This window comes from Phoenix dactylifera, chromosome 11 (genome assembly GCF_051530095.1).
Source record: "Phoenix dactylifera cultivar Ajwa chromosome 11, Ajwa_hap1_PhDact_Kaust_v1.1, whole genome shotgun sequence".
Lineage (NCBI taxonomy): Eukaryota > Viridiplantae > Streptophyta > Magnoliopsida > Arecales > Arecaceae > Phoenix > Phoenix dactylifera.
The window spans coordinates 29,798,527-29,810,202 of record NC_143200.1 but is presented as its reverse complement, the minus strand read 5'-3'; the positions used below and the strand labels follow the sequence as shown (position 1 = coordinate 29,810,202).

At 41.5% G+C, this 11,676-nt stretch overlaps 2 protein-coding genes across 2 annotated transcripts; one reads left to right on the top strand and one right to left on the bottom strand.

Annotated features, from left to right (window-relative positions):
• Positions 1-1,797: 1,797 nt before the first annotated feature.
• LOC103722621 (B-box zinc finger protein 32-like) lies at positions 1,798-3,698 on the top strand. Its single transcript, XM_088707824.2, has one exon. It carries the CDS (start codon positions 2,071-2,073, stop codon positions 2,740-2,742), a length of 672 nt encoding a protein of 223 aa, XP_088563950.2. The 5' UTR covers positions 1,798-2,070; the 3' UTR covers positions 2,743-3,698.
• Positions 3,699-4,418: 720 nt separating this feature from the next.
• On the bottom strand, positions 4,419-9,398 carry LOC103722609 (beta-glucuronosyltransferase GlcAT14A-like). Its single transcript, XM_008813218.6, has 5 exons — positions 8,636-9,398; positions 7,727-8,485; positions 5,862-5,937; positions 5,651-5,766; positions 4,419-5,383 (listed from the first exon to the last, which is right to left on the bottom strand). The coding sequence occupies exons 2-5, from the start codon at positions 8,226-8,228 to the stop codon at positions 4,845-4,847; spliced, it is 1,233 nt and encodes a 410-aa protein (XP_008811440.4). The 5' UTR covers positions 8,229-8,485; positions 8,636-9,398; the 3' UTR covers positions 4,419-4,844.
• Positions 9,399-11,676: the final 2,278 nt, after the last annotated feature.

Below are 11,676 nucleotides of genomic sequence, written 5' to 3'. Positions count from 1 at the left end.
CTCAACTATAACAAGAACTACGTGGTCTCAAGAGAGAGAGGGAGAGAAAAAAATCCCGGTAATCTTGGAGATCTCTCCATGTGCGGCGCCACGCGGCCTCAAGACTCCAAGCCTCCCACTAATTGTGGATATCCGAACAAACGATCATAAATTGGCCGGATTTGGATCTCTCCGTGAAAGGGGACAGGCCAGGGGATTGCACAGCGGGCTCAAAGGGACGGATCACACGTGATTGCTGGTCCACCAACAAAGCTGTGTACTAGCGCGCTGCAAAACTAGTAATTTTGGACTCCTTCCTTGGCTGGAAAGCATGTACGAGTGGGTGCCTCGCCTCCAAGGTAGTTTTGCTCTCTAGTGTCACGTTTCTATAGGAATGATGTCATCATTTGGACTGCTTGGTGGCTGTCTCGCCTCCAAGCCCGAGGCATCCAGTTCCCTGAGCACAGCTGAGCACTACACGTGGTGAATCCTCGTGGATGTAATCGTTCGGCCCTTGACTTGTTTGAAGAAACCGGCGCAGATGTCAATTAAGGATTTTGAATGGCATATGACACACGGAGAGAGAGACTCCCACACGTCATTGCAAGCGAGTGGCTATGATTTATGCGCTCAAAAATTCCTCGCCTTCTTTTTTTTTTTCCTGCGTCGACAAGTTTGCCCACGATCCCGACCGAAACGCCAGAAGTCTACGAGAGAGGACGAGGAGCTGACACGTGCGAATCCGAGCGATCGAAAGTGTGTCGGTTCGTGGAGCAGAATAGCCTGACTAAAAGTCTCGGGGCTCCGCGGTTGGGGACGCACGGGGAGCCAGATATTTTCTCCGGAGCGAACCCCGTTATCGTCACCGCCCGGGGAGAATACGAGAGATCTGACCCAAGAACTTGCCGCGTTTGGTTCTCTGGCTCCAAAGAATGATCGATATTCTTTCGCATTCTGCACAGATCTCAAACAATTTTTTTTAATCATCTGCTGCACAGCTTTCAAAGCAGCTAGATCCAACGATGGATTCGTAGAAGGAAAAGATGAATCCTTCTCTCGCGTGGAACATACAACTCTGTCCGTTAATTATATCGGCAGGGGACAGATAAAAGCAAGAGCGGCGAGCAGTTCGAGTGAGGTGGTATGTGGTCTGGTTGAACGCGGCGGTCGCCGACCTCTAATTAAAATAAAATTTTTTAGCTACTTTTGTTGGGACAAATTTTGGTTTGAAATAATAGGCATGCAGTTCAAGTTATATGATTTTCTTTTAAATAGAATGACAACTTGTGGCAGATTATCCAATATTTTAATTCAAATCTAGCTTATACATAATTCTCGGTCTTTTTCACATAGAAAGCATAGAAAATTATCCAACATTGAATTTGTATAGTCATAAGTTTACACCACAAGCTAATCAAATGTTTAATCTTTAAGCTAATTTATAATAATTATAATTTAAATATAAAAAGTTAAATAAAACTGACGGCTGGTGTCCTCCCTTGTCAAAAACATTCTCTCTGGACCACTAGTTGGGATTCTTGAGAATAAATGAAGATCGTTACATCACAATTGGCAAGATATAGTAATAAAAAACTAATCAATTTAACAAATATTTCTCTTTTCGTAAAGACAAATTATTCCGAAAATTGGTAATATCCAGTGAAAGGAAGATTTATTTAATATTCCCACCTATCCATACATCTGATAGACTAATTCCATAATATAATAATAACAAATATTTAAATCCCAACCTCTCAAAATATCTGAGCTAACATCGTATATTTAAGTCCATGGAAGTGGTCTCTTCCTTCCAAACCCTCCTCCATCCTCCTCCTCCTCCGGATCTCTTCCTAAAACTAGCTCCCTTCGCCCTCCCACCCAATCCCGTTTCCCCCGCCTCGTATCTCTCTCCCTCCCCGCCCGATCCCGTTTTCCCCGCCTCGTATCTCTCTCCCTCCCCGCCCGATCCCGTTTCCCCCGCCTCGCATCTCTCTCCCTCTCTAAGGCCCATCTCTCTCTCTCTGTCTCTTCCTGGTTAAAAATATTTTAGATTTTAGAATTAGGGGGTTAGGGTTTGTTCGGGCGGAGGGGATGAAGGGGCGGAGGGCCTGCGAGCTGTGCAAGGGCGGCGCCGCCGTCTACTGCGAGGCGGACGCGGCTTTCCTCTGCTGGCCCTGCGACGCCCACGTCCACGGCGCCAACTTCCTCGTCGCCCGCCACCTCCGCCGTATCGCCTGCGCCGAATGCCACGCCCTCGACGACGCCCGCGTCCTCTTCGGCGCAGGATCCCCCCCGATCCACTCCCTCTGCCTCTCCTGCCGCCGCGCCACCGGTCCCTCCTCCGACGACGACGCCTCCTCGTCGGACTCCTCTTGCGTCTCCACCGCCGAGTCGGCGGCCCCCGAATCGGCCCGGAGGGGAGCGGCGGCGGAGGAAGGTGTTCTGATAAATTGGAGCCGGAGGATGGGGCTGGCGGAGCAACGCGCGAGGCGGTGCGCGGCGGTGGCGGCGCGCGTGCTGCGCGCGTGCTCGGGTAAGAAGACGGTTACGACCCTCTGGGTTAGTCTGGCGGCCGCGCTTTGGTTCGCCGTGAAGCGGTGCGGCGACGGAGGTCGCCCGTGCGAAGGGGCGAGTCTGAGGACATTGGAAGCGTGTGCTGGTGTGCCCGCGAAGCTTATCGTTATCGCCGAGTCGAGACTCGCTCGTGCCGCGAGGCGAGCCCGAGGCGGCAAGGAGCAGGAGGGATGGGCCGAGTGCTGGTGACTCTTTGGGTCAGGGATTTTCTTCTGGCACGTTTGCGTTTTTTTAAAAAAAAAAATATTCCAGGAGGTTTATTTATAGTTTTGTATATATTGCTTTTCCTTCTGTTTTTTTTTGGGGGGTTGTTAAAGGTATTAAAAAAAAAACTGAAGACGTTTATCTAGAGTATCGTGCAAGCTTAAGGATCTTGTTCATATTCAGAAGCTTTTATATGATTGCCGGGCTGAATAATATTCATTCAAATTTACTTTTATCTAAAATTAATTGAATATAGATAAAATTTAAGTATCTACTTAATATCTATATTTGTGTCTATATATAAATAAATACACAACACTCTGTATCCAAATATTTGATTTTATTTATAATTTTATTTAATTTTATATATCACTCATAAATTTTTAAAGAAATAAATGAGTATGTTAATGTACTATTAATTTGATTTATTATTCATTGAGTAATATTTTTAATTTTGTGGTCATAAAATTTAATTATTAAATTTTCACGTGTGTGCGCGCATATATATTTAGTATTTGGTTTGTATTTGTATATGTTTAAAAATAATATAAAAATAAATGTTTGCATTTGTATTTGTCAGATAAAACAAATATGAACATACTAATGTCTGGTTCGGTTTTAGTTTTAGCCTCACCAAATTATCAATTATCCTAGATAATACTTTCATTTTATTTACTGTTTAAATGATGGTTATTATATAATACATGTATATTTTTTTTAAATACCTTTTGCACGAAAGAATAATTTATCTTGTTTTGCAATCGAAATATTCGAAACCTTTTCATTTATCTACGTGCGGAAATCTCAAAATGGCTACAAATTAAGATAAAATTTTCTTTCGGGCAAAAGATACAGCACCTATCTTTCTTGTCTTCAGCATGTGCAAGTGGTAAAAAGAAAGGATAATATGATGTTTCAAATGGTGTCTATCTCTTCATGTACATTTCAGGTGTCGCATTTTTTAACTAGAAAATAAGGATAATTTTGAGGTGCCGCTGATCATTTGATATATAGAAAGAAGAAAAGAATTATCCATGTGGAACTCTTGGAAATGTTATTGACTTCCTGCCAATCGAGGCTATGATCCTATCCGCCAGATTGCATCCGCGCAGTTCAAAATTAGACAACAAAAAATAGGTGGTATCATGCATTTTCGGCTTGGATGCTTGAATAAGATGGGAGGGAGACGCGCGCGCACACAGAGAGAGAGAGAGATCCGTAGCGGGCCTTTGTCACGCTTTCATATTAATTCCATTTGCGTCCCCTGCCCAGGCCCAGCCGGTTCTCCTAGATAGAAAATCCCAACCCAGCCCAACTCATTCGTGCGTGTAGCCCAAGTCCCCCACACACGGACATGCACAAGCAAAGCTTCTCTCTTCCTCTTCCACGCATGCTCTCCGAGTTACTAATTCCAGAAAAAGACTTGAACGGTTCTCTAAGAAATACGGGAGCTGCAATTGTAGCCGTTAGTTCGGTGGTCCGACTAAGTTCATTTAAGAATCGAGGCTTCGTAATCCAATTGAGCGAGAGAGTGTGGATCACCCCGCATGATGAAAGAATTACTGTACTGTGGATTATCTCGAAAGATATCTGAAGACAGTGTAAGCAAATCTGTTATGCACATCAAGATTGGTTTCTCAAAGGGATTGCAAACACCAATCTTAAAATGAAAACTCGACGACCAAAGATCCAACAAGATATTTGATCATCTCAAAAGTACAGGATGCTTTATACCTCACGTATAGATGTATGATATGGTACAACGGAAATTGGAATCTCAGTAGATGAAGACAATGTAAAATTGGATTTCCGTTTTTTTTTTTTTTTTGACACACCCTTTATCAGCTTATGAACCTAGTCCTACTTCCTCCTGAATGGAAGGCCTCTATTGTGTTACTTCTCTTACCCATGCAAATCATGCTCAGGAATTCACCCAAGGAAAATGTAACCACCCAAAAATCTCACCCTCTGGCTCAATGGCCTTTGGTTCAACTGCACCTGTTGATCAACTGATTAAATAGGCGACGACAGAGTCATTACCAAATGGCCTAATTTCGAAGGCTATCACGATCCATGGCCCGATCACGTCATGCAAACCTGCACTGGTTTGAACGCAACTTCTCATCTGAAATGAGCCCTGACACCAAACTTCTGAGCCGCTTCCCTGATGGTCCAGGCACGACGACATTGATATCACCCCAGCTCGAGCATGGATCCTCCTCCAATTCCTTCCTTTTCCGACCGCCGGGCCGCCCTAAGCACCACTTTCCGACGCCCACTCCATTTGGCGAGCGCCTTAGTATCTTTTTATCTATCTTTTCGAGCACACTGTCATCTTCCATGAACCGCCTCGCAAAGGCCGCTCCACTTTTTATCATCTCCTTGTATTGTGATTGATTGAGAAAGCGAGGATCCAATCCTGGTGGATCATCCCAAAGGAAGTACCTTAGATCGCTGTTGACGGTGGTGTTTCGGAACTCAGGGCTGTTGCAGATCACTGTTTGGAAGTAGGATTCCATTGAGTAGGCCACATTGGCAAAGTACATGAGAAGTTTTCTAGGGAAGTTATCCCAGCTATGCACACAGTGCTCCACAAAGGGTCTGCTGAGAATGAACCATGGGGAACCTGTTCCCATGAAAAAACTGAAAATTTTCAGTCCAGTCTCCACAGCGAGAGGCAAATTCTAATTTGATTTCTATGGATGTTGCTGATAAAACTTTAGAAAATTTGCAGCACCATGTGTTGGTAAATGTGATTCGCATTTAAAATTTCATAAAACTTAGTTTGTCAGATATCCTGGTTTTCCAAATGAATGGCTTATTGAACAAAATCTAAACAATGGCTCGTGAACAGCCAAATGGAAAACAGAATTCCTGAATACGGAAGACAGACCTGTGAATAATGTAAAAGCATCAGGTGTCGCTCGTGTCTCCGAAGCGAAGAAGGATTCAGTATTTTTGTCCATATGAAGACTTGGGTCTACAATAATTTTATCAAATCTCTCAGACCTGTAGAACAATAACTCAACTCAGCCTAACAAAACATTTTAAAAGATTTAAAGAGATATCATAAATACTAAAATATGATTTCCTAATGAGCTTACTCTTTCCATCCAAGGTCACTTGTGTGGTCAATGAAGTTCAGATCTCTTGGCAAAGAAGTGAAAGCATGAAGAAGATCTGCATGCAAGACATTTTTTCAACATTTGTTACTAGGATAAATGGAGGTGCAGGAAACATCGATGAGAATATATAGGAATTTTGATCATTACTACTGAAAAAAAACCCCTCAAATGCATAAGTTACTAATGCTCCACAGTTGCCAAAAACTTCCAATTCAAAAGGGAGACTAATTGAAATTTCACATGCATAAGGCTGACAATCACTGTTATGAATTGAAAAGTATGTGGCATCAGATATTGAGCGTTTTATGTCTCTCTCCTACTCAACGCAACTCAACTCAACTAAGCTTTAATCCCGAACTAATTGAGGTCTTTTCCTCCATTCCTCTCGATTAGGGCCGTACTTCCTCAACTAAAGAAAAACAAGTTCTTACTTCTCCCAGAGTAAACAAAAAGAACTTGACAGAAATTTTCTATATATGTCAATGCCGAATGAATCAAATTGATTAAATTTAAACTGAGTGATGAGAGAACACACCAGACTCGCCTGAAAGACTTGAAACAGCATCAAGGTGAATGCTGGCAATGAATTCATAAGATCTTTGGTTTCTTGCTGAGTAAGAATCCCACCGAGCAGCAAGAAAGAACTTTACTTAAGTAGCAGCGAACTTAGAAGTATTATAAATTTTCATTTTTTCCCCCCCATTTTCATCTCCAGCCACCACTGTCAATTTAATCAAGAGATAAATCTGTTTTTTGATGATGAGGAGAAGTGCTAGGCCTGTAGGGTTGTCCTCATTAATATTCAGAAACCAAGAAATAATAAAAAACAAGAGTAGAAACCTTCAGTTTGCATTGCTACAAGTGTCACAGGTTCAGAAATCAGAAACCATAAGCATCGGGAAGGAGTTGAGAGAATCATTGTTGCTTATAAGGATACCATATCATATGAACATTGGCACAGGAATAGGGCTAAAGAGGCACAAAGCTATCAATTCAAAATGGTCTAGAATGAGAGTTGGACTGGTTTATTGATCGATATGAATAATATCCATGGCTACAAAGAAAACATGGTCAAATAAGCCCAATTTATTCTTATGATTATGCTTTAGCTTCAAAAGGTAACATATCAATAAGACTTGGTCATCATGTTCCTCATGCAAAACAAGTAGAATCAGATCAGAAGACAGATCATTGTACCCTCGAGTTCCTAATAATAGGGTTCGTTTGGCTGGGGTATGTCGACAATTTCTGAAAATTATTTATCTAGAAAAAAAAAATAATTGTGGGAGAAAATAAATTTTACCACATTTTGTTGGTGGAAAAATTACTACGGAAAATGGCATCGAAAAAAGAATTCAAGTAATAACATTTTTTTTCAGCCCATTTGCTGGGCTATTTTGAATATTAAAATATATTAACATGAGTTAATAAATATTTTAAATTAATTATATATATTAGAAAATATAGTTCTTGCTATAAATAAATTTTAGTATGTTTTGATAATTAATATTTATTAATATATTATTATTATTTATAAATATTATTAATTGATATATTGATATATTTATAATATATCAATATAATATATTAAAAATAATATTGATTATATAATAAAATTAATATAATATTAATTTAATATAAGTGAGGGTATTTTTGTTCAAAATAATATTTTTTAGATTATCGAATATGATAACCTGATATGAGATTTATTTTTCATACCAAACTAGCCCCAACCAAATATGCCCTTGCCCTTAAAAGGAAGCTCTAAATAGGGCATGGAGCCTCTATTGTCAGATTTACTAAGAAGCACAAATTGTTATATGGAAACAAGAAAAAGAGGCTACCATCTTGAGTTACAACTGGATAATCTGAAGCACTCAAGTTGATGAACCAATCCCAGTCTGAGCTGATCTTGAGCAGAACTGCAGCTCCATTGAGTGCAGCAGCAAGTACCGATGAACCCGTCCGATCGACCGCATGAGGTTTTCCCACAACATCAACATTTGCAAAAGCTTTGAAAATTCTATCAGATTGGATGGCCAGAGCCAGTCTTCTCCTCTCACCAGCTGTGGAATCAGCGTCGAGGTGCAGAAGGTAGCTGTTCCTTGGGTGGTAAACTGCCTTCAAGAGCCTCAAAATCTTCTCACCTTCACCGCCGGTTCCTGACATCCAATAAGCAAACACCGGAGGATCGCCAGGACCCCTCGACAGGGCCACAGGTCTGAACCCTTGATCTGCGGCCGGAATTCCTCCTCGGAGAAGAGAATGAGAAAGAACTCGTAGAGCCAGCGCACCAACGACAAATGCTGCGATCCCGATCCATGGAGAAAATCTAAGCTGTCTCATGGCTTCACCTTGATCGAAGGATCGTTTCAGATGGAGCAACGGTAGGAACTTGCTCCAACATTCAATGCTTGCAGGACTAATCGCCGAGCTTGATATTGGATGGGGTATGATTTAGTCTGAAGCTTTCGATCAAAATTAAGCAGCACTATTTCAGCAGTCAAAATTCCGATTGAAGCTTGCCAAAAACTCTCGATCTCTCCCCGAGAACCACAATTACAGCAAACACAAGAATAATATCAGATCTTCAAAAACCTCGCCTGAATTCAATTCCAAAAATCCATCAGACTTCTTAGAGTGAAATTCCGAGAAGCTGCGGTTCTAACTCAAACCACTCCAATACTAACACAACAAATTCAGCAAACGGACATTAAAAGAAAAAAAACTTTAAGAATTCATCAAGCTCTAACCTTTTACACCCAGCAACGACTCGCGAACTACAACAACGCATCCAAGAAGAGAACCGCAGCTGCAGACATCCGATTAACAAAACTTGCTTTAATTTCGACAAGCGAACCGAAAAGAAAGGAGGAGCCACTGTAGACACCGCCTGGAAACGCGCTGCGTGGCCGGCGCTAAAGATCGGATTTTTCCGACGCCGGGAAGTCAAAAAAAGAAAAAAAAACAATCAACCAAACTGAAAGGAAAAAAGCCCTGCTTTGGAGCTGAAGTCAAGGCCCCCAAAGGCGGCAACAGCAACAGCAACAGCTGGGGAGGCCGAGGAAAGAAAGAATCTTGTTCAAAGACGCAAGTGAGCACTACTGGAACCGCCCACCAACGAATCCAACGAAAGAGGCGAACGATTGTCGCGGGAAAAACTTCCCCTCCACGCCTTATAAACTAAAGCGAGAGCGAAGGAAGGGATCAAAGGTAAGACGGGTCGGAGGAGGGAAATTTATAAAAATTAGTAGAATAATAAGAGAGAAAGGGTACGGAGCGACAAGAAAGGGTGGAAAAAAAAAATGGGATCTCCGGCGAAGGGGGGATAGGAGGAGGGACTGCACGGACAGCGAAGAAAAGGCGGATGCTTTTGTTGCCGTCCCCCGACAGTGCCATTGCTCCCAAATACTGGCCGCGGTCATCGCCGAGCTGTGGGCCCCATCGACACAGAGGGAAAGAAGAAGAAGGAGGCCGTGAGGGGGACCGTTGGTTGTGATGTGATTATTATTGCTTGTTATGTAGTTGAGAGGAGGGTCCTTTGTGACGACTGACGAGAGAGAGCAAGAGAGGTAGGAGGGAGTTGGTTAGGTTAGCTTGGAGGTGGTGAGCTGGTTTGAGGACACTTATTACCCACCATCAATCGAGACTTGCAACGTCCCTTTCTTTGCCGGGATTGCGCAAACGTCTCTCTCTCATGCCTAGGCTGAGCAGTCATAAACATTCTACTTTAGCATTTGGGATACAATATGAAAGGGTTAAGTGTAGCAAATTCATTTCTAATCCAGTTTTAACGTTTTTGGATCTTAATTTGCTCCACCCTAGTTTGAAATTCTAGGCAGACCCAGGTTAAATTTTATTTGATAATATAGAATTTGATATGAACATGATTGAGGTCGAGACAAGAGATAAATTTCGGTCTCATTGGAATTAGAAGAGGATGGGTGGGATTGGATTAGTCAAATTTTAGTAAAATATGTAAGTGCTAAATTTGAGTTAACTAGAATGTAAACTAAAGTTGGGCCAAAATATGACTTATTTGGATTGCTCAAACATCTAACTCGGACCCAATTTGACTTGTAGACTAATGCTTTCCAGACCAAGTCCTTGCTCAGCCAAAAATATTTTGTTTCAAGCTAACCCAAGCTATACGACGGGTCAAGTCTTTATGGTGTGGCATGGCCACTAAATTTAGTGAACTAAAAAAGAATTGTACAAGAAGAGCTAGTTTGGAAGACCAGCTAACTTCTTTTATTTTTTATATTTTTTTGGGAGAGGAAAAAAAAAAGGGAAGACTAATCTATGTTATAATTAACCAGATTCCAAGTCCATATATTTAACTTCCATTTATCATATAAAAGGGCCGGTCATTCTATTTTTGCAAAAGATAAAAGCTCTTAGCCGTAATCTTCTAAAAAAAAAGCGAGAGAGAGAGAGAGAGAGAGAGAGAAACAAACTTTTGGTGTTATTGAAGACATGGATGAAATAATTGTGTCTCACATGCGAACAAATTAAAATATTCTCGTCTCCTTCCAATTAGATAGAAGGTAGGGCCGTAGGGGTAAATGAAACCGTTGGCTCGTTCCTCCTCTTCCCCTTTTTTTCTTTAGTCTCTTTCAATTTTAATCATTTTATTACTTTAAGCAAGCGAGCTAGTATGGACGGACAAAACTGCTGGTCATCGCACTTAATAGATTCTCTAGAAGGTGGTTCACCTTTCACAGCAGACTGCCTGGTGCATTAAATTAGATGGCCCAAACGTAATCAAAGTCTTTCTTTTCTTTTTTTTTTGGATAGAACCAACCATAATGAAAGCCAGGAGCTCAGCGCTCAGTAATTTGGTATCAATTTTTAAATTCCCGGAAAATCAAATGCAAATATACACTTTTCTGGAAGAAAAAAACTAGACACTTCCTGGAAGCAAGCTTAGAAAGAAGTTGAAAGGATGCCTTCTCTGTAACTCGAAGTTGGAAACAATGGATGATCTCCTTTCACAATGCAGCTTCTTTTGGACTAATTAGAAAAGCTGTCTACTCTTTCCCTTCATGTTCTCCGGCCTCTATCAAATTTTGAAATGATGTGTTGGATTAGAGATGTAAAAACTTCCATAAAGCTGCCCAATAGGTGATTCTTAAGCTACTGGCAGCCATGGCATGGGTGTGTTGGAAAGAAAGGAGCATCAGAATTTTTCTAAACAAGCAATCTTTGACGAAAAAAGGTGAAGAACAGGCTCATAATTCTTTTAAAAGAGTTTTTTCGAGCGATGTGCAGTATAAGAGGAGTGTTGTTTGTTTTTTTATAAAAAAAATTGTAAACTGTCAGCAAAAGATTAAGAACTGTTTTTCGGTCGACGCAAACAGTCAATTTCCAGATGCTTTGGTTTCGGCCACAATCCATTTCGCGGGCTGCTGTCTTTATCTTCGTTACATTAAAGAGGCCCGCTCTCTCTTATGGGCTGCTTCTTTAGATGGCCTCTTCCTGGGCTTGATGTAAATAGTTCCCCCCAACCCCCCCCCCCCCCCCCCCCCCCCCCCCTCTCTCTCTCTCTCTCTCTCCTCTCTCTCTCTCTCTCTCTCTCTCGCAATAAAGGCCAGGTGGCTCTCTCTCTCTCTCGCTCTCGCAATAAAGGCCAGGTGGCTCTTTTATTGTCCCTTACCATCCAAAAAAAAAAAAAAGAAAGAGCAGTAACAGCAATTAAACATCAAAATCAACCTCAAGCCAACATATATAGAATTCTCTTCAAAATGAAGACAATAATGACTAATTTTTCTATACTAACACAGAGAACTTTTGG